At 42.9% G+C, this 18,606-nt stretch overlaps 1 protein-coding gene across 1 annotated transcript; it reads left to right on the top strand.

The window, feature by feature from the left end:
• Positions 1-592: 592 nt before the first annotated feature.
• LOC311148361 (syntenin-1-like) lies at positions 593-18,313 on the top strand. Its single transcript, XM_084185308.1, has 9 exons — positions 593-850; positions 6,411-6,462; positions 6,963-7,080; positions 9,636-9,736; positions 12,043-12,207; positions 13,675-13,850; positions 16,582-16,753; positions 16,838-16,929; positions 17,368-18,313. The coding sequence occupies exons 2-9, from the start codon at positions 6,412-6,414 to the stop codon at positions 17,420-17,422; spliced, it is 930 nt and encodes a 309-aa protein (XP_084041434.1). The 5' UTR covers positions 593-850; position 6,411; the 3' UTR covers positions 17,423-18,313.
• Positions 18,314-18,606: the final 293 nt, after the last annotated feature.

Here is an 18,606-nt window from a genome sequence, read left to right as displayed (position 1 = left end):
TAAATGTACTTAAGTACAGTGGTGGAAAAAGTACTCAATTGGCATACTTGAGTAAAAGTAAATGCTATACATCAAATTCCTTATATTAAGCAAACCAGACGGCACATTTAAAAAAATGTTTATATACACTCCAACACTCAGACATAATTGACAAACGCAGTATTTCTGTAAAGTGAGTGTGCCAGATTGGAGGCAGTAGGGATGGCAATGTATTATATAGATAGGTGTGTGAATTGGACCATATTGCTGTCCTGCCTAAGTGTTCGAAATGCAGCAAGTACATTTGCGTGTCAGGGAAAATGTATGGGAGTAAAACGTATATATATTCTTTAGGAATGTAGTGGAGTAAAAGTTAATGTTGTCAAAAATATAAATAGTAAAGTTAACTACAGAAACCCCTAAAAACTACTTAAGTAGTACTTCAAAGTATTTTTGCGTAGTTACTTTACACCACTGACTACTAGCCTATGCTCATATTTTTCACCCATTTACAGTTCCTGTCTGAGCGAACTAAATGCACACATTCTGTCTATAACCACCCCAGATTTCTCAATTTCAACAGTGTACTTGCAAAGATATTCATCATGCATTCATTATGTAGCTAGCTATGCGTTGAGTAAGTAATATTCTTGTGACAACTTCAACAACAGCAGCTGATAGGCCGTCATTGGTTTACGTCACCAGTGATTGACTTGCGTTTGTCGACCAGGAAATTAGCGGTTAGGTGACTCAGAATATCACTCTATAGCTCAGTAATATCATTTCTCAGCAGCAGTGGTGTCGTCCAAAGTACGAAGCAGAAAAAGAGAAGTGTATTCGAACTAATATATTGACAACCAAAACTTTTAAGGTGAGTTTACATATTTCCAAAAACATCTCCCGTTAGCTAGCGAAGCTAATTTAGCTAGCTAATATAATTGAAATCGAATGTAAATCATGAATAAGGGCTAATAGCTAGCTACCTATCTAACTGTTAGCGAAGCAAGGTTGTGATTGGTTAAACCAAGTTAGTGTTCACCAGCGATGTGTTAGTCGAGATTAGATGAACAAAGAAAGTGTTGTCTTGATACATTGATTAAGCTAGCTAACTGTCTAACCTAACTAGCTAGCTACTACTAATTATCGCTTATCGTTTAGCAACAACTTCGTTTTCTTAGCTGATTAAATCCTATAGTTTAGCTAGTATATAACGTGAACAGTTAGTTAACTAACTAAACACGTTTGCTAACTAAGTAGTTAATATATGTACCGTCCAATGGTGTCATTGTTAGTCATAGTAAGTAAGGCTATTAAAGTTAGCCTAGCCAGTGAAGTAGCTAACTAGCTAGCTAACGTTAACTGTCGTTGTTTACAGCTGTTCAACTCAATGTTTGAAATCCCTGACTCATGATATTATCTACTTTCTTGACACATTCTGGAGAATGTAAAATGTCACACTAGAGATCTGTGTAGAGCTATCAACTGTAACCTAGCTCCAGAGCCATAGATTTAACGTTAGAGAGTTAGGCAAACTTTTAGAATGTTGAATATTGTTCAAATTCTAGACATTCAGTTACATAGCATTGTTGAAATATTCCCCATGTAATGTTGATGGGGAGCTAACATGGCTGGCATAGAATGTTGAAATGTATCATCCAGAAACCGCATTGGTCCAACTCTCTAAATATCCATATAATTTATTACAGGTGTCTAACTAGAACTAGCTGTAACCAGGCTTAGGAAAATGTGGTTAATAGGTTAATGTTTGGCACAATATCAACCTTCTGTTTTAGAATCGTATAGTGTGGGTGAACCTCTAGACACTGATCAGCACTGAAACGGGTTCATTAATATGTTTATAGTATTGTGCAGTAGGACTTCGAAGGAGAAGATTCTGAATGGGCAGCTAGGCCTATATCTTTAAAAACTTGGTATATACTGGTTGAAAAAGAGGAGGGTGAGTGCTGCCATAGTGGTGCGCTGGACATAAAACAGTACATACATAAGTTATAACAGACCTTGTGATCATTGTCATAGTTTTCCTCCTCCCCCACCATCCCTGCTCTCTGGCCATGATTACCACAGCCCCCTTTCTCAACCATGTCAATAGACCAGAATACGTTGCCAAGGGGATAACATTCCTCATGTATCTAGCTAATTCGTTCAGGCTCAAGGAAGTGCTGAAGTTTGCCCCTCTGTAGCTGCTGCTGGACATGTCGGGGTAGTGGCTAGACCAAAACCCAGTTTACAAAAATGGACGTTAGTATTTCCTACAGAGCGACTGAAGTTGCATTTCTCAGGATATTCTTGTCAGAAGCACATTGTGCAAGACACACATCTTGTGTCCCTATTTGAGTCTTAAAGTTAATATATTCTTGCTAAGGAATTCCACCCAACTCAGTCCTAAAAGAAAACTTGTAGTTCCTAGTTGAGGACGAAAATAAGGTTATTTTCCAAGCTTACCCGGGAATAACCCAGCCCATGTTTCTGAATGGTGAATGAGATAAAAGGAACAGTTTAAATGAAAACCTGGAAAGTGCCTTGGTGCTCAATGACATAATGGAGTGTTTGTCTCCCTGGTCTGTGAATGGGATGCGTAGTCTGGGCCTGAGCGGGAAATTCCTCAGTAATGTGATTGTGGTCGGCATGTTTAGCTTGGCTCTGGGATTGTGCAGAATGTTCACATTATTATGCTTATTTTTATCCGTATTACTGTGTAGTAGTGTCAACTTGTTAGTAGGGTTATGTATTTTCACAAGTGTGTGGTTGTCTTGTATGTTGGTCTTTTAGCGGAACAAGGATTTGGTTGTATTCAGGATTTGGTTCTATTCATTTGGCAGTATTATGCATTTAGGAGTAAGTGTAATTTTCATCAATGTTGTGGGATAGGGTTTATACATGTGTAGAAGTGTTTTTCCTTCTAAGTAAGCTGTGTGTTGTATAGTTCATTTAGTCGTGTGTTCTGTAGTGTTTCATTGCCTACCTCTAAGTTCCTATTTCCTGTTCCTAGCGTACAGCAGATCTTGTGATCTTTTCACAAAATATGGTGTCACTGTCAGTAATAGAGAAGTGACAAAGGAACAGCACTTCTTGGACTTTTCCTTTCTCAACCATATTCTAAAGAATAAGTTGTTGTGGGTCACCAACTTATAAACCTATTATTGACAGTGATTGATTCTGATCTTGTACTGGAAATGTGAGCATACCAGATCATGTCTTCCTGGAATGACCCCCGTATGGCTCAGGTGACGTCATAACCATCGGTCCTAAACTCCACCTGTGAATTCAATGTACGCATACACCAACACCATCAGAAAAGCACAATGGTGAAAGCCCTTGTCCTTAAAGGCAAGGTGTGTATGTTTAAGTTGCATAATGATTAGTCATTCATAAGTGACAGGGCTCACACTCTTGGGCATGGTATCTACTGTATCAGGTTTCGTTGAGTTTCTGCTACGCCCTGTGCTACAGCTGATCTCTATTTACTCTGTATAATGAAAGTGTGTACTCTGTCGTGATGAACTGTCATTCCCTCTCCCTCCCTCTTTCTCTGTTTCATGTCCTACATTTCCTTCTCTTTCTCTGTTTCATGTCCTACCTTTCCTTCTCTTTCTGTTTCATGTCCTACCTTTCCTTCTCTTTCTGTTTCATGTCCTACCTTTCCTTCTCTTTCTATGTTTCATGTCCTACCTTTCCTTCTCTTTCTATGTTTCATGTTCTACCTTTCCTTCTCTTTCTATGTTTCATGTCCTACCTTTCCTTCTCTTTCTATGTTTCATGTCCTACCTTTCCTTCTCTTTCTATATTTCATGTCCTACCTTTCCTTCTCTTTCTATGTTTCATGTCCTACCTTTCCTTCTCTTTCTATGTTTCATGTCCTACCTTTCCTTCTCTTTCTATGTTTCATGTCCTACCTTTCCTTCTCTTTCTATGTTTCATGTCCTACCGTTCCTTCTCTTTCTATGTTTCATGTCCTACCGTTCCTTCTCTTTCTATGTTTCATGTCCTACCTTTCCTTCTCTTTCTATGGGCGGCAGGTAGCTTAGTGGTTAAGAGCGTTGTGCCAGTAACCGAAAGGTCGCTAGTTCTAATCCCCGAGCCGACTAGGTGAAAAATCTGTCGATGTGCCCTTGAGCAGGGCACTTAACCCTAATTGCTCCTGTAAGTCGCTCTGGATAAGAGCGTCTGCTAAATGACCAATTATTATTTTATTATTTTTATGTTTCATGTCCTACCTTTCCTTCTCTTTCTATGTTTCATGTCCTACCTTTCCTTCTCTTTCTCTGTTTCATGTCATTTACATTTACATTTTAGTCATTTAGCAGACGCTCTTATCCAGAGCGACTTACAAATTGGTGCATTCCCCCTATAGCCAGTGGGATAACCACTTTACAATTTTTTTTTTTTTTTTTTTTTTTGGGGGGGGTAGAAGGATTACTTTATCCTATCCCAGGTATTCCTTAAAGAGGTGGGGTTTCAAATGTCTCCGGAAGGTGGTGAGTGACTCCGCTGTCCTGGCGTCGTGAGGGAGCTTGTTCCACCATTGGGGTGCCAGAGCAGCGAACAGTTTTGACTGGGCTGAGCGGGAACTATGCTTCCGCAGAGGAAGGGGAGCCAGCAGGCCAGAGGTGGATGAACGCAATGCCCTCAATGCCCTCGTTTGGGTGTAGGGACTGATCAGAGCCTGAAGGTACGGAGGTGCCGTTCCCCTCACTGCTCCATAGGCAAGCACCATGAGGAGGGGGGTGACGTGAGAGAACTTGGGAAGGTTGAACACCAGACGGGCTGCGGCATTCTGGATGAGTTGTAGGGGTTTAATGGCACAGGCAGGGAGCCCAGCCAACAGCGAGTTGCAGTAATCCAGACGGGAGATGACAAGTGCCTGGATTAGGACCTGTGCCGCTTCCTGTGTAAGGCAGGGTCGTACTCTCCGAATGTTGTAGAGCATGAACCTGCAGGATCGGGTCACCGCCTTGATGTTAGCGGAGAACGACAGGGTGATGTCCTACCTTTCCTTCTCTTTCTCTGTTTCATGTCCTACCTTTCCTTCTCTTTCTGTTTCATGTCCTACCTTTCCTTCTCTTTCTGTTTCATGTCCTACCTTTCCGTCTCTTTCTCTGTTTCATGTCCTACCTTTCCTTCTCTTTCTCTGTTTCATGTCCTACCTTTCCTTCTCTTTCTATGTTTCATGTCCTACCTTTCCTTCTCTTTCTGTTTCATGTCCTACCTTTCCCTTTCTTTCTAATGAGTGTAATATAAGTGAGCCCTTAGTTGCTTATTACCTCTGGCTGTACCACTTCCAGTAAAAGGGAATTTGCACTGTCATCCTGTTTGTCTCTTGCTATTCAATTAGGCCTAGATCCATTAGTTTTGCTCTGTCTTTCCCAGCCATATGATGATAGTTTCCCATGATCACTTCTGTGCTTTTGTTTACCAGCTTTGAGAGCGCAAGTACTTGTCTGTATTCACCCTCAGTACGTTGCACCACAGATCAAATCAGGCCTGTCACATACCAGGCAGATGCCACAACAAGCTTCCTCATATTTTTCAGTGTTTGCTAATAGGTTTCAGTTTAACTTTCTTGGTTTTAGTACAGTTGCTAGCAACTTTTTTTTTATGTCCGTCAGTGTTTTCTTCTTGATAGTAGACGACCGGATATCAAAAGTGGCTCATTGAGATATTTTGGCTGTGTGCTCGTTCAGTGGCTGGGGACAAGGCAGAAAGCAGGTTGAGGCTGCATAACATGTTTTATAACCAATGAAGTGCCTGGGGGATGGCTGTGTGTGAACGATGACACATTCTGCCTGCTGTGTATGTTTTGACTGTTAGCTTAAGCCTTAGTCTATAGGCTACAGTCAGTTTCTAAATGGTTAGTTCTAGAACTAGCTCAGCCTATGTGGATAATAAGGGTTCCTCTGACTTGTTTGTTTGGTCTTGTAGGGTGTGAGGTTTCTGACCACCCACCCACTCCTTAGCCTACATCACATATTTCTGTTGCCATTAGCTACCTTTCTCTCTCTTTTTCGTCTCCCAATAATGAAACGATGAGCAATGATGAAGGAAGGGGGCTTGATGTGCAGAAACGGATCATGGTGGATTAGTGGTGAAACACTTAATTGAAAAACAGGAATGTCATTAAGAGCATTATGGTTCTGGAGTCTCAATGCCATGCCATGTCTGTCACACTGTCATAGCTGATTATGGTCACGGTCTATCGACAGACAGACCAACTGCTGTGTACTCCAACCAGCTGTCTGTGTGGTCGAAACTCCATCATTCCCCCTCTTTGGACCTGTCCTCACCCTCAGTTTCAGCTAGTGATTCTCATCAAAGGTTAGCAGTTGATGGGTGAGATCTCCTTTGTATTGATGCAGATTTTACTCCTCGCATGCCAACTCTTAAACGGTTTATTTTGTTTTTATCCCCCACAGAATGTCGCTGTATCCATCCCTCGAGGACCTTAAGGTGGACAAGGTCATGAAAGTAAGGCAAACCCAGTAGCGGACAGAATATTCAACCATTTTGAAGTAGGCTACTCAGAGCTCCTCTCGGCTGATCAAGTACTCTTCCTGATAACAATGAAGCTAGAGGGAGGCTAAAACCAAAATAAACATTTCAATGAAATTGGCCTTGCTCTTTGTTAAGAGTGTAAGAAAAATTTGAGCAGTACTCTGAAGCTTACGCCATAGTGTTCTAGGGTCCATTACACTCTCTAGTAACATTTTGTCTTCTAAATAAATGTTGTAATGCATATCAGTCCAGCTGCATATTATTGTAAGGTGTGACAACCTTTTTCCCTTTCCTGTTTTTTCCCTTCCAATAAGAATGAGGTGGCTGTTCTTACACATATTTGTACTTATTTGCATGTGCTAGCTTAATGATATTGTGTATATAGGCGGGGGAGAAGTCCTCTTATACTATAGGAGTCGTATTGAGTTTCAGTATGGCAACTTAATACACTGCTCTACTGTCTTTCTCCCTAGGCCCAAGCCCAATTTGCCCATACCACTGCTACCCCAGCTATTGCTGAGGGGACCTACCCAACCATCACTGAGGGGACCTACCAGCCACAGGCTGCTGGGCTGGGGATGCCATCAACAAGTAGGTCCCTGGGTCTGTGAGGCCTTTACCAAGATCACATACCATATTTTATAGATTCCCTGTTTGTTGCCCACTTCCAGACCAGGACCCATATTCACCAAGCATCTCAGAGTAGGAGTGCTTATTTAGGATCTGTTTTGTCTTTTAAATCATAATAAGAGAGGGGACCGGATTCTAGATCAGCACTCTGACATGCTTTGTGAACACAGGCCCTGATCTCTCACTCTCTCCCTCTCCAACTTTGTCTCTTCTCAGTCTATTCTTAGATGGGAAAGGCCTGCCTGCTCTATCGTGTGCTGTGGTATTGAGGGGAGATAAATACATGCGTAGAGAGAGGATGGGAGTGAGTGGGGGTATGGGCTCTTAGGCATACCAGGGGAGTGAATGTCATTTCCCTCAGCTCAGCCTCAGCTCCTACTCAGTGGCTCTCACTCTCCTCTCAGCCTCAGGGTCTTTCTTTGAGTGAGGGTGAAATGGGCAGGGAGACTGCAGTGAGCAGTCCCTCAATGCAGGGAGTCCAATGGAGGGAGGGAGGATGCAGAGGTACAAGATAAAAGGAAGGTAGAAGATGGACAGGGGGCCCAGGGGAGGAAAATATGTGGTTTTCTGCTCTTTCTCACTCGTTCTCCTCTTTCACTCTTGCTCTCTCTGTCTCACTCTCTCCGGTTCTCTCTCAGGATGGGATGTCCTCTGGGCTTTTGTTTTCTTCCAGTGGAGCTAGCTTAGGGTTGCCATGGAGAAGGCTGGCCTGGCAGCAGGGCTGAGGATGGGGGATGGGAGTTTTTTCCTCAGGCCTGAAGGGGACAGACCGGAAAGGAGGTGAAGGAAATGGCCCTGACATCATCACTAGACTATACAGCCCAAACACAGCTCCCACTCCTGCCCTCTTCCCTCCCCCTTCTTCTCTCCCCCTCTTCCCCAGCTACCCTCCTTTCCTCACTTCCTCCTGTCATTCTTCATGTCTCATCTCTGCATCCCTTCTTGTTCCTCTCCCTTCATTTCCTCATATCCCTCTTTCAGCCTTCATATCCTTTCTTCTTTTTTTTTTTATATATTCCTTCTCTTAATTCTTCTTCTTACCATCTCTCAAATATCCCTCTGTCTGATTCCCTGTATTTAGCCTCTTATAGTTTAGTTATTTGTGGTAGTAAATTATGCATACTTACGGATGTTACTACAATTCTGGTAAAGCAGTGTTGAGGTCAGGATTAGCCCTGGTGATCCACAGAGGCCAGTGTTGCGGTCAGGAGAAAGTGAAAGAGTGACACTGAGACAGTATTTAATCCCTGGGGTTGGCAGAACGCTGCAGCTCTGGGAGGTATAACAGATTATACCAGGCAAAAGTGTGTTTATATCCTCTATTAGCGGAGTGGGATTGCATGTATGTGTGAGTTACATTAGTAACTGAGTATGCATGTTAACCAAGCCAATGCATAGACTGAGCAGTGTGGGTGGGTTGGTGTTATAGTTTTTACTGGGTGGAAGAGGTTCTAATGATGCGTGTAGGTGGTGGTTGGGTGAATCACTGTCTGCAAATCCTTCTCACATACAGCATCTGTGGTCCGTGTGGGTGGTGTTCTCTGTGTGTCAATCATGTGTATTCGTTTCCTTGAACCAAAAATAGTGCCCTATAGCCTGTATGACTTTTATGTTTATTGCTTGTGTACTGTTTGACTGTCTCTGTCTTATCATATCAGTCTACCATGTCTTTGCATCTATCTGTGTACCTTTGTATGCATGTGTCCTTTTCCTTTCCACCCTTCCCACTGTGCTCCGAGTGTGGGTGTGACATAGCACAGGTCTCCTGTTCACTGGGCAGGTGCAATACTCTGAGGGCAAGAGCCAAAACATGTTGGTTTTACTTAATAAATAAGATTTTTATTGACTTCCATTGTCCTCCGAGAGTTGCTGAATCTCCTCAAGGTTTTCTCCTCAAGTCATGCACCTTGTTTGGAGAGTGAGGTAGCGGCAGTGCTCCCTTCCCTTTGTACTGTGAGGGCACTCCAGCCCAGCCTCCTCCTGCCAGAGAAGTGGAACATGGAAACATGGCCTTTTCTCTCAGAGCTAGGAAGAGAGGGAGTCATGTCAGGAAACGATAACTGTGCTAAAGCACAGCAGCCAGGTTAGCAGCATTCCTCCTGAGCAGAGCAGAGCAGTTCAAGACTAACCCTGCTCTAATGGTCAGTGTGACTGTGAATAGAACCCATGATGTACTCCCCTGGACCCCACCCATCACAATGTATGGGAATTCAATGTGTCTTATTACTTATTGTGTAAATATTGTAACACACACCGACTGAAGAGACTTACAGTAATGTGGGAGTGTCAGTATTGTTATGTTCTGATTTGTTGACTCTTCTGAATGCTGCATGTTTATTTTAAGGGGATAGTTAATGCAAAATGTATGTTTGGGTCAAATTCCCCTTACCTTGATTTGTCTGAAGGCCCATAGTGACTGAATCCACAATAATCCATTGTTTACTTTTGCCTCAGCCAGGAGTCATAATTAGTATCGTCCAAATTCATCATTGTATTAATGTGTTGTTCTCTTCTAGCCCTGTACCCTAACCTGGAGGATCTGGGAGAGTACATGGGCCTGAGCCTCAACAGTGATGAGGTGCAGAGGAACATGGCCCTGGTGCCCATGGCAGACAATGTAAGTATTGTGGGTGGTGTTAATCCACCAAGCACTATGAGAGAGAGCCTACCTCTTGTTGTTGGTGTATGTCAGATGGTGTCCCTGTGCATTTGTGTGAAGGATGTCAGTCGTGATCTCAGTCAGAGGTGTTTTCTCCTGGGGGATAAGAGGAGGAGTCTGTGGATGACTGAATATTATGTAAGGTCTATTTTTACTGTGTGATATTGCTTCTATCTATCTGATGCTTAGATGTCAGACAGCAGACCCCAGTGCAATCAGGCCAGCTAACAACACATCCTGTTTGTCTCTAGTGAAGACCACACAGCCCTGACTGAAGCTTCCTCTGCCTCACAGAATAGGTTGCATTCAAAAGGGTATTCTGAAGTGCAGCTAGTAATTCAGCGGATGTAGCTAGTGAATGCAAACCACAAGGCTTCAACAAGAGATATACTCGAGCGTGTTTTGGTACGATTTCCTCATCTCTCCATTCGTACATATCTTGTCAAGCGTGGTACAAGAATGAGACATGGAGCCTAGTTTTTTTTGGGGGGGGAGGCAGGAGGGACAGTGGTTTTGGAGGAGCTATGAGGCTGAGTCAAAGAAGACTCTTTAGAAACCAAAGTGCCGTATAGCACTGTGTTCCTAGACTGCTACTGACTCACTCACCAGCAGCCTGGAGTGTGAGTGAGTGTATGTGAGGCCTCTGCTCCTCCTCAGTGTGTAGGCCAGTGTGTATGGGTGAGCTCTCATACTGCCCTGTATCATGTCCACTCACATTTAGTTATCTCATTCACTTTAGAACACCAAAAAGAAGATTCAAGAAAATGCCAAATAAACAACGCAGATTCTAACATAGGAGTGAGAAATAAAAAGCAATGTCAAAAGCACGTCTTATCTTCTTTAAGTTCTCGGGGCCTAAGCCTCCTGGCTTAGCAAGTGGAAGTTTTCCAGGTGATGCTGGGAATTTAATCTACACTAAACAAAAATATAAAAGCAACATGTAAAGTGTTGGTCCCATGTTTCATGAGCTGAAATAAAAGATCCCCAAAATCTTCCATACGCGCACAACTTATTTCTCTCAAAGTTTGTGCACAAAATCTACATTTTAGTTTACATCCCTGTTAGTGAGCATTTCTCCTTTGCCAAGATAATCCATCCACCTGACAGGTGTGGCATATCAAGAAGTAGATTAAACTGCACGATCATAACACAGGTGCACCTTGTGCTGGGGACAATAAAAGGCCACCTTAAAATGTGCAGTTTTGTCACACAACACAATGCCATAGATGTCTCAAGTTTTGAGGGAGCGTGCAATTTGTATGCTGAATGCAGGAATGGCCACCAGAGCTGTTGCCAGAGAATTTCATGTTAATTTCTCTACCATGAGCCGCCTCCAACGTCATTTTAGAGAATTTGGCAGTATGTCCAACCGGCCTCACAACCGCAGACCGCGTGTATGGCGTCGTGTGGGCGAGTGGTTTGCTGATGTCAACGTTGTGAACAGAGTTCCCCATGGTGGCGGTGGGGTTATGGTATGGGCGGGCATAAGCTACGGACAACGAACACAATTGCATTTTATCAATGGCAATTTGAATGCACAGAGATACCGTGACGAGATCCTGAGGCCCATTGTCGTGCCGTTCATCTGCCACCATCACATCATGATTCAGCATGATAATGCACGGCCCCATGTTGCAAGGATCTGTACACAATTCCTGGAAGCTGAAAATGTCCCAGTTCTTCCATGGCCTGCATACTCACCAGACATGTCAACCATTGAGCATGTTTGGAATGCTTTGGGTGTTCCAGTTCCCGCCAATATCCAGCAACTTCACACAGCCATTGAAGAGGAGTGGGACAATATTCCACAGGCCACAATCAACAGCCTGATCGATTCTATGCGAAGGAGATTTGTCGCTCTGCATGAGGCAAATGGTGGTCACACCAGATACTGACTGGTTTTCTGATCCACGCCCCTACTTTTTTTTTTTTAAGGTATCTCTCTGACCAACAGATGCATATCTGAATTCCCAGTCATGTGAAATCAGATATTTATTTCAATAGACTGATTTCCATATATGAACTGCAACTCAGTAAAATCTTGTAAATTGTTGAGTGTTGCGTTTTATATTTTTGTTCAGTATACCGCATCCCATGGACATTCCATTCTATCTCCAACTACTTATTAATGTAACATTCCAACTGCTTATTAATGTAACATTCAATTCCAACTGCTTATTCATGTAGCATTCCATTCCACCGCTCCAATCTCTGCCCTCTCTCTCTCAATTGTATCTGTCCGTCTCTCTCCCCTCCCTCTACAGCAGGTGGCGGTGCCCTCATGCATGGGCATCGGTGGCATGGTGAGTCCTGTGACGGGTTCAGATGTGGGAATCAGGAGGGCAGAGATCCGGCCAGGCCTGCGTGAGATCATTCTCTGTAAGGACCAGGATAAGAAGGTCGGCCTGAGGCTGAGAGCCATTGACAATGTGAGTCATCATGATAGCCTTACTACCACCAGACTACAGATTAGGGTTATCTATCTATCCTCAGGCCAGTCTATATCTGGGGCGCAGGCACTTGTTCTAAATCTGTCTAAGAAACTTAAATCCCCCCCCCTCCTAAAGCATAGCTGCATATCTATTAAATAAGCAGTCTAGCCTATATAAATGTACATTGCATTCGGAAAGTATTCAGACCACTTGACTTTTTCCACATTTTGTTAGGTTACAGCCTTATTCTAAAATGGATTAAATTGTTTTTTTTCCCCCTCAGCAATCTACACACTACCCCTTAATGACAAAGCAAAAACTGTTTTTTTGAAATATCACATTTAAGTATTCAAACCCTTCACTCAGTACTTTGTTGGAGCACCTTTGGCAGCGATTACAGCCTTGAGTCTTCTTGGGTATGACGCTACAAGCTTGGCACCTGTATTTGGGGAGTTTCACCCATTCTTCTCTGCAGATCCTCTCAAGCTCTGTCAGGTTGGATGGGGAGCGTCGCTGCACAGCTATTTTCAGGTCTCTCTAGAGATGTTAGATCGGGTTCAAGTCCGGGCTCTGGCTGGGCCACTCAAGAACATTCAGAGACTTGTCCCGAAGCCACTCCTGCGTTGTCTTGGCTGTGTGCTTAGGGTCGTTGTCCTGTTGGAAGGTGAACCTTCGCCCCAGTCTGAGGTCCTGAGCGCTGTGGAGCAGGTTTTCATCAAGGATCTCTCTGTACTTTGCTCCGTTCATCTTTCCCTCGATCCTGACTAGTCTCCCAGTCCCAGCCACTGAAAAACATCCCTACAGCATGATGCTGCCAACACCATGCTTCACCGTAGGTATGGTGTCAGGTTTCCTCCAGACGTGACTCTTGGCATTTAGGCCAAAGAGTTGAATCTTGGATTCATCAGACCAGAGAATTGTGTGCCTCGACACAATTCCTTCGACCACATGGCTTGGTTTTTGCTCTGACATGCACTGTCAACTGTGGGACCTTATATAGACAGGTGTGTGCCTTTCCAAATCATGTCCAATCAATTGAATTTACCACAGGTTGACTCCAATCAAGTTGTAGAAACATTTCAAGGATGATCAATGGAAACAGAATGCACCTGAGCTCAATTTCGAGTCTCATAGCAAAGGGTCTGAATACTTATGTAAATAAGGTATTTATATTTTTTATTTGAAAAACATTTGCTAACATTTCTAAAAACCTATTTTTGCTTTGTCATTATGAGGTATTGTGTGTAGGATGATGAGGAACATGTTTTATTTAATCCATTTTAGAATAAGGCTGTAACATAACAATGTGAGTAAAGGAAAGGGGTCTGAATACTTCACGAATGCATTGTATCTCATTTCCACTGTGGACTTAAGAGGAATATCTGTTATTCCAGCAGGGGAGACTAAGCACAGTGTGTTGATAATAACTCCAGTGGAACATGTTGTATTTCCTCTCCTCCTCAGGGTGTGTTTATCCAGCTGGTTCAGGCCAACTCCCCGGCCGCCCTGGGGGGCCTGCGCTTCGGGGACCAAGTCCTCCAGATCAATGGGCAGAACTGTGCTGGCTGGAGCCTGGACAAGGCCCACAAAGTCCTGAAGGTCGCTGCCGAGACCCGCATCGAGCTCATCGTCCGGGACCGGTAAGGAGATGAAGCAGCACGTATTTCACTTAGATGTAGACGGAGGGAAAGTGTCAGTAATATATATGCATGTTAGTCTCTCCTGGCTCAAAGTTGAGGAGAGATTGACTGCATCACTATTGGTCTTTGTGCGTGGTATTGATGTGTTGAAGGTACCAAACTGTCTGTTCAAGCAGTTGGCACACAGTTCGGACACTCATCGGTACAACACAAGACATGCAACCAGAGGTCTCTTCACAGTCCCCAGGTCCAGAACAGAGGCTGGGAAACGCACAGTATTAACTACATGGAACTCTCTGCCACCCTGGGTAACTCAAGCTAGCAATAAAACCAGTTTCAAAAAACAGATAAAAGAACACCTTACTGCACAAAGGGGACTGCGAAGAGACACAGCCATTTTATATATATTGTATTGTAATTTCCACTGTACTACAGTACCAGTCAAAAGTTTGGACACACCTACTCATTCAAGGGTTTTTCTTTATTTTTACTATTTTCTACATTGTAGAATAATAGTGAAGACATCAGTACTATGAAATAACACATATGGAATCATGTGGTAACCAAAACATTGTTAAACAAATCAAAATATATTTTATATTTGAGGTTCTTCAAAGTAGCCACCCTTTGCCTTGATGACAGCTTTGCACACTCTTGGCATTCTCTCGACCAGCTTCATGAGGAATGCTTTTCCAACAGTCTTGAAGGAGTTCCCACATGTGCTGAGCACTTGTTAGCTGCTTTTCCTTCACTCTGCGGTCCAACTCATCCCAAACCATCTTAATTGGGTTGAGGTCGGTGATTGTGGAGGCCAGGTCATCTGATGCAGCACTCCATCACTCTCCTTGATGAAATAGCCCTTACACATCCTGGAGGTCTGTTTTGGGTCATTGTCCTATTGAAAAACAAATGATAGTCCCACTAAGCGCAAACCAGATGGGATGTGGTATCGCTGCAGAATGCTGTGGTAGCCGTGCTGGTTAAGTGTGTCACCAGCAAAGCACCATCACACCACCTCCTCCATGCTTCACGGTGGGAACCAGACATGCAGAGATCATCCGTTCACCTACTCTGCGTCTCACAAAGACACGGCGGTTTTGGACTCATCAGACCAAAGGACAGATTTCCACCGGTCTAATGTCCATTGCTTGTGTTTCTTGTCCCAAGCAAGTCTCTTCTTCTTATTGGTGTCCTTTAGTGGTGGTTTCTTTGCAGCAATTCGACCATGAAGGACTGATTCACGCAGTCTCCTCTGAACAGTTGATGTTGAGATGTCTGTTACTTGAACTCTGTAAGCATTTAAAAAGCATTTATTTGGGCTGCAATCTGAGGTGCAGTTCACTCTAATGAACTTATCCTCTGCAGCAGAGGTAACTCTGGGTCTTCATTTCCTGTGGCGGTACTCATGAGAGCCAGTTTCATCATAGCGCTTGATGGTTTCTGTCAAAGTTCTTGACATTTTCCGGATTGACTGACCTTCATGTCTTAAAGTAATGATGGACTGTCGTTTCTCTTTGCTTATTTGAGCTGTTCTTGCCATAATATGGACTTGGTCTTTTACCAAATAGGGCTGTCTTCTGTATACCACCCCTACCTTGTCACAAAACAACTGATTGGCTCAAACACATTAAGAAGGAATGTGTGGAATTTCTTTAACTTTTAAGAAGGTACACCTGTTAATTGAAATGCATTCTAGGTGACTACCTCATGAAGCTGGTTGAGAGAATGCCAAGAGTGTGCAAAGCTGTCATCAAGGCAAAGGGTGGCTACTTTGAAGAATCTCAAATCTAAAATATATTTAGATTTGTTTAACAATTTTTTTGGTTACTACATGATTCCATATGTGTTATTTCATAGTTTTGATGTCTTCACTAAAACCCTGGAATGAGTAGGCGTCCAAACCTTTGACAGGTACTGTATGTATTAGACCTAGATGTTGTGTGTATGTACTGATATGTAGGCTATGTGTGACGTTTTTAAATGTATGTATTTCAGTCCTTGACTAATAATGTTCTGTACTATGTCATGTTTCATGTGGACCCCAGGAAGAGTAGCTGACGCTTTTGCAGCGGCTAATGGGGATCCTAATAAATACCAAATTAATGTTTTAGTCAACATTATTTAATCAATCGATCACATTCATTTTTTTAAGCTCTATTTACATCAGCAGTTGTCACAAATTGCTTTACAGATACCCAGCCTAAAACAATGCAGAGACAGAGGCACAATGGCTAGGAAAAACTCTCTAGAAAGCAGGAATCTAGGAATACATCTAGAGAGGAACCAGTGTAGTCCAGTTTGATCAGCTTTGTGTAGTTTCCTGGATTATGTCATGAGGTTTTGATGTTTATCAGTATGTCTGGCCATTAGAGGGAATGCTAAAAGATGAGTAGATGGAGTGTAAAATGTCCTTAGTTGCTCTGTACTTTGAAAATCTGACACACTGTAGCTCTGGCTCCTCCTGCTGGTCATATCACAACACTAGATGTACTTTTTTTGCTGTTAGATCAGAGGCTAATTTGTATGCAGTTTCTCAAAATATCATTCTGATCAAAGGACATGGTCAAAAAAAGTCTAAAGCAGGAAAATAAAAGAATGGGCCTTAATAGAAAAACAGCTTTAGGCCACTACCAACCCTAACCCATTTTAGGGGAAGTGGACTGCACTACTACTAAGTGCCCTTCTTGAGTATTGAGTACCTCATTTGTCTTTGTTTGTGGTCTGACTTCAGGCCGTTCCAGCGTACTGTCACCATGCACAAAGATAGCTCAGGCCACGTTGGGTTTATCTTCAAGTCGGGCAACATCACTTCACTGGTCAAGGATGGTTCGGCCGCTCGCAACGGCCTTCTGACCGACCACTACATCTGTGAGATCAACGGCCAGAATGTTATCGGCCTCAAGGTGAGCTTTGACTTATTACTGTTGACGGAGACTTCTCCCTAACGATGAATGTGTCTAATGTATGCTAATACTGTTTATGTGCAGGATGCTCAGATCAAGGACATCCTGACCACCTCCCCTACAGCCATGACCATCACCATCATGCCCAAGTTCATCTACGAACACATGATCAAGAGGTAACCAGTCAGGAGCGGAGTGTCTAAGGAATAGCATTACACTGTTTCATCATTTTTACATTTTTTACATTTTAGTCATTTAGCAGACGCTCTTATCCAGAGCGACTTACAGTTAGTGAATACATATTTTTTATACTGGCCCCCCGTGGGAATCGAACCCACAACCCTGGCGTTGCAAACGCCATGCTCTATCAACTGAGCTACATCCCTGCCGGCCATTCCCTCCCCTACCCTGGACGACGCTGGGCCAATTGTGCGCCGCCCATGAGTCTCCCGGTCGCGGCCGGCTGCAACAGAGCCTGGATTCGAACCAGGATCTCTAGTGGCACAGTTAGCACTGCGATGCAGTGCCTTAGACCACTGCGCCACTCATCAGGTCAGCAATGCTGGTAAAATACTTAGTCATTTAGATTCATAGAATGTGTTTAATGTTTTTAGAATGTCCAGCGGTCTCCTGCGATCAGCCATGGACCACTCTGTGCCAGAGGTGTGAGGACCAGAACGTGACTACGTTCTCCTGCAGGATGCCTACAATCTCCAGAGTTCCCATTGGCCCCTAAATGTCCAATGGGGTTCTTTCTCGCTTTTGAAAAACCTCTTGTATCACAATCACCTTCATCGTAACATAAAAGATGCCTTTCTTTCTATGTTTCAAATATTGTTATTCCATGTAGTTCCTTTTCTACTTCCATCCCTTTGTCTATATTTACATTTAGTATTTTTATATGATAATTCTTGTAGTCAAGTATTACATTTATGTATGTGGCATTGCATTGAGTACACCTTTATTTTAAAGACATGAATGCTACCATGAGTCCAGAGCTTCCTCATAAAGAGTATGGTTCATTGGCTCGTGACCTTTCACCTTTTGTGTCAAAATGCTGTAAAAGCCAATGACTTCCATGGTTGTTGATCATAACCCTGTTCCCCTATGCAGCTGGGGTATTACGCTGGGCGGACCCACTAAGTGCACTTTTCACTTCCTGTTAGAGGTAGTCTTTCCTCTAACCATTTGTGTTTTTGTTATTGTTCAAGTGGAGTCAAAATTAACTAGGAAATATGTCAAGTATGTAGAAGTTAACTCTGGGAATTGATTTGTTTGATGCACAAAGTAATCAACAAATAATATACACATCTAGGGTTCAATCAATCATTTCCTGTGTGGGTTCTATTATGTTTAGAAGATATTCTGTGATGTGCACAGTGAGACTGAAAGCGTTTCTCTGAATGTTCCTTTATTGCTGTTCTTGTTTGGATTAATTTTTGTTTGTAACATTTGATATTCACAGCCATCATTCTGAAAATGCTAGAATCTAAAAGTTTATATACAAAATGTAACCAAGATAATTGTAAAACAAATAAATAATCCTTCTGTTCACATTCATTCAGCTATATCAGTGTGTGTGTGTGTGTCCCCTCCCTTTACTCAGAGGATATGTCCTTCACCATATCAACTAAATGTCTACTCTAGAACACCCATCTTCTACCTTGGACTACTGGAGGGATTGATTCACCTAAAATTATTCAATTAAATGTACAAAGGCCAACTTAATTACCTAAGCACTATATGGCTGATTATCTTGACAGTATTGCTGTAAAGCATGGGTGGACTCAGGGGCCACATTCCTGCATATACAGTTTCATACTTTCTCAACAGGCGACGTTATCTTTTAGAAG

The sequence above is a fragment of the Coregonus lavaretus genome (assembly GCF_964263955.1).
Source record: "Coregonus lavaretus genome assembly, chromosome: 20".
Classification (NCBI taxonomy): domain Eukaryota; kingdom Metazoa; phylum Chordata; class Actinopteri; order Salmoniformes; family Salmonidae; genus Coregonus; species Coregonus lavaretus.
The sequence above is the reverse complement of the archived record's forward strand: the minus strand, read 5'-3'. Positions and strand labels throughout refer to the sequence as shown.

What these genes read in the sequence shown, in the direction of transcription:
- LOC311148361 (XM_084185308.1), top strand. Translation starts at nt 6,412, where the DNA reads ATGTCGCTGTATCCATCCCTCGAGGACCTTAAGGTGGACAAGGTCATG. An exon ending in AGGTGGACAAGGTCATGAAA is followed by an intron (nt 6,463 to 6,962) that starts GTAAGGCAAACC and finishes CTTTCTCCCTAG; the next exon opens with GCCCAAGCCCAATTTGCCCA. An exon ending in TGGTGCCCATGGCAGACAAT is followed by an intron (nt 9,737 to 12,042) that starts GTAAGTATTGTG and finishes CTCCCTCTACAG; the next exon opens with CAGGTGGCGGTGCCCTCATG.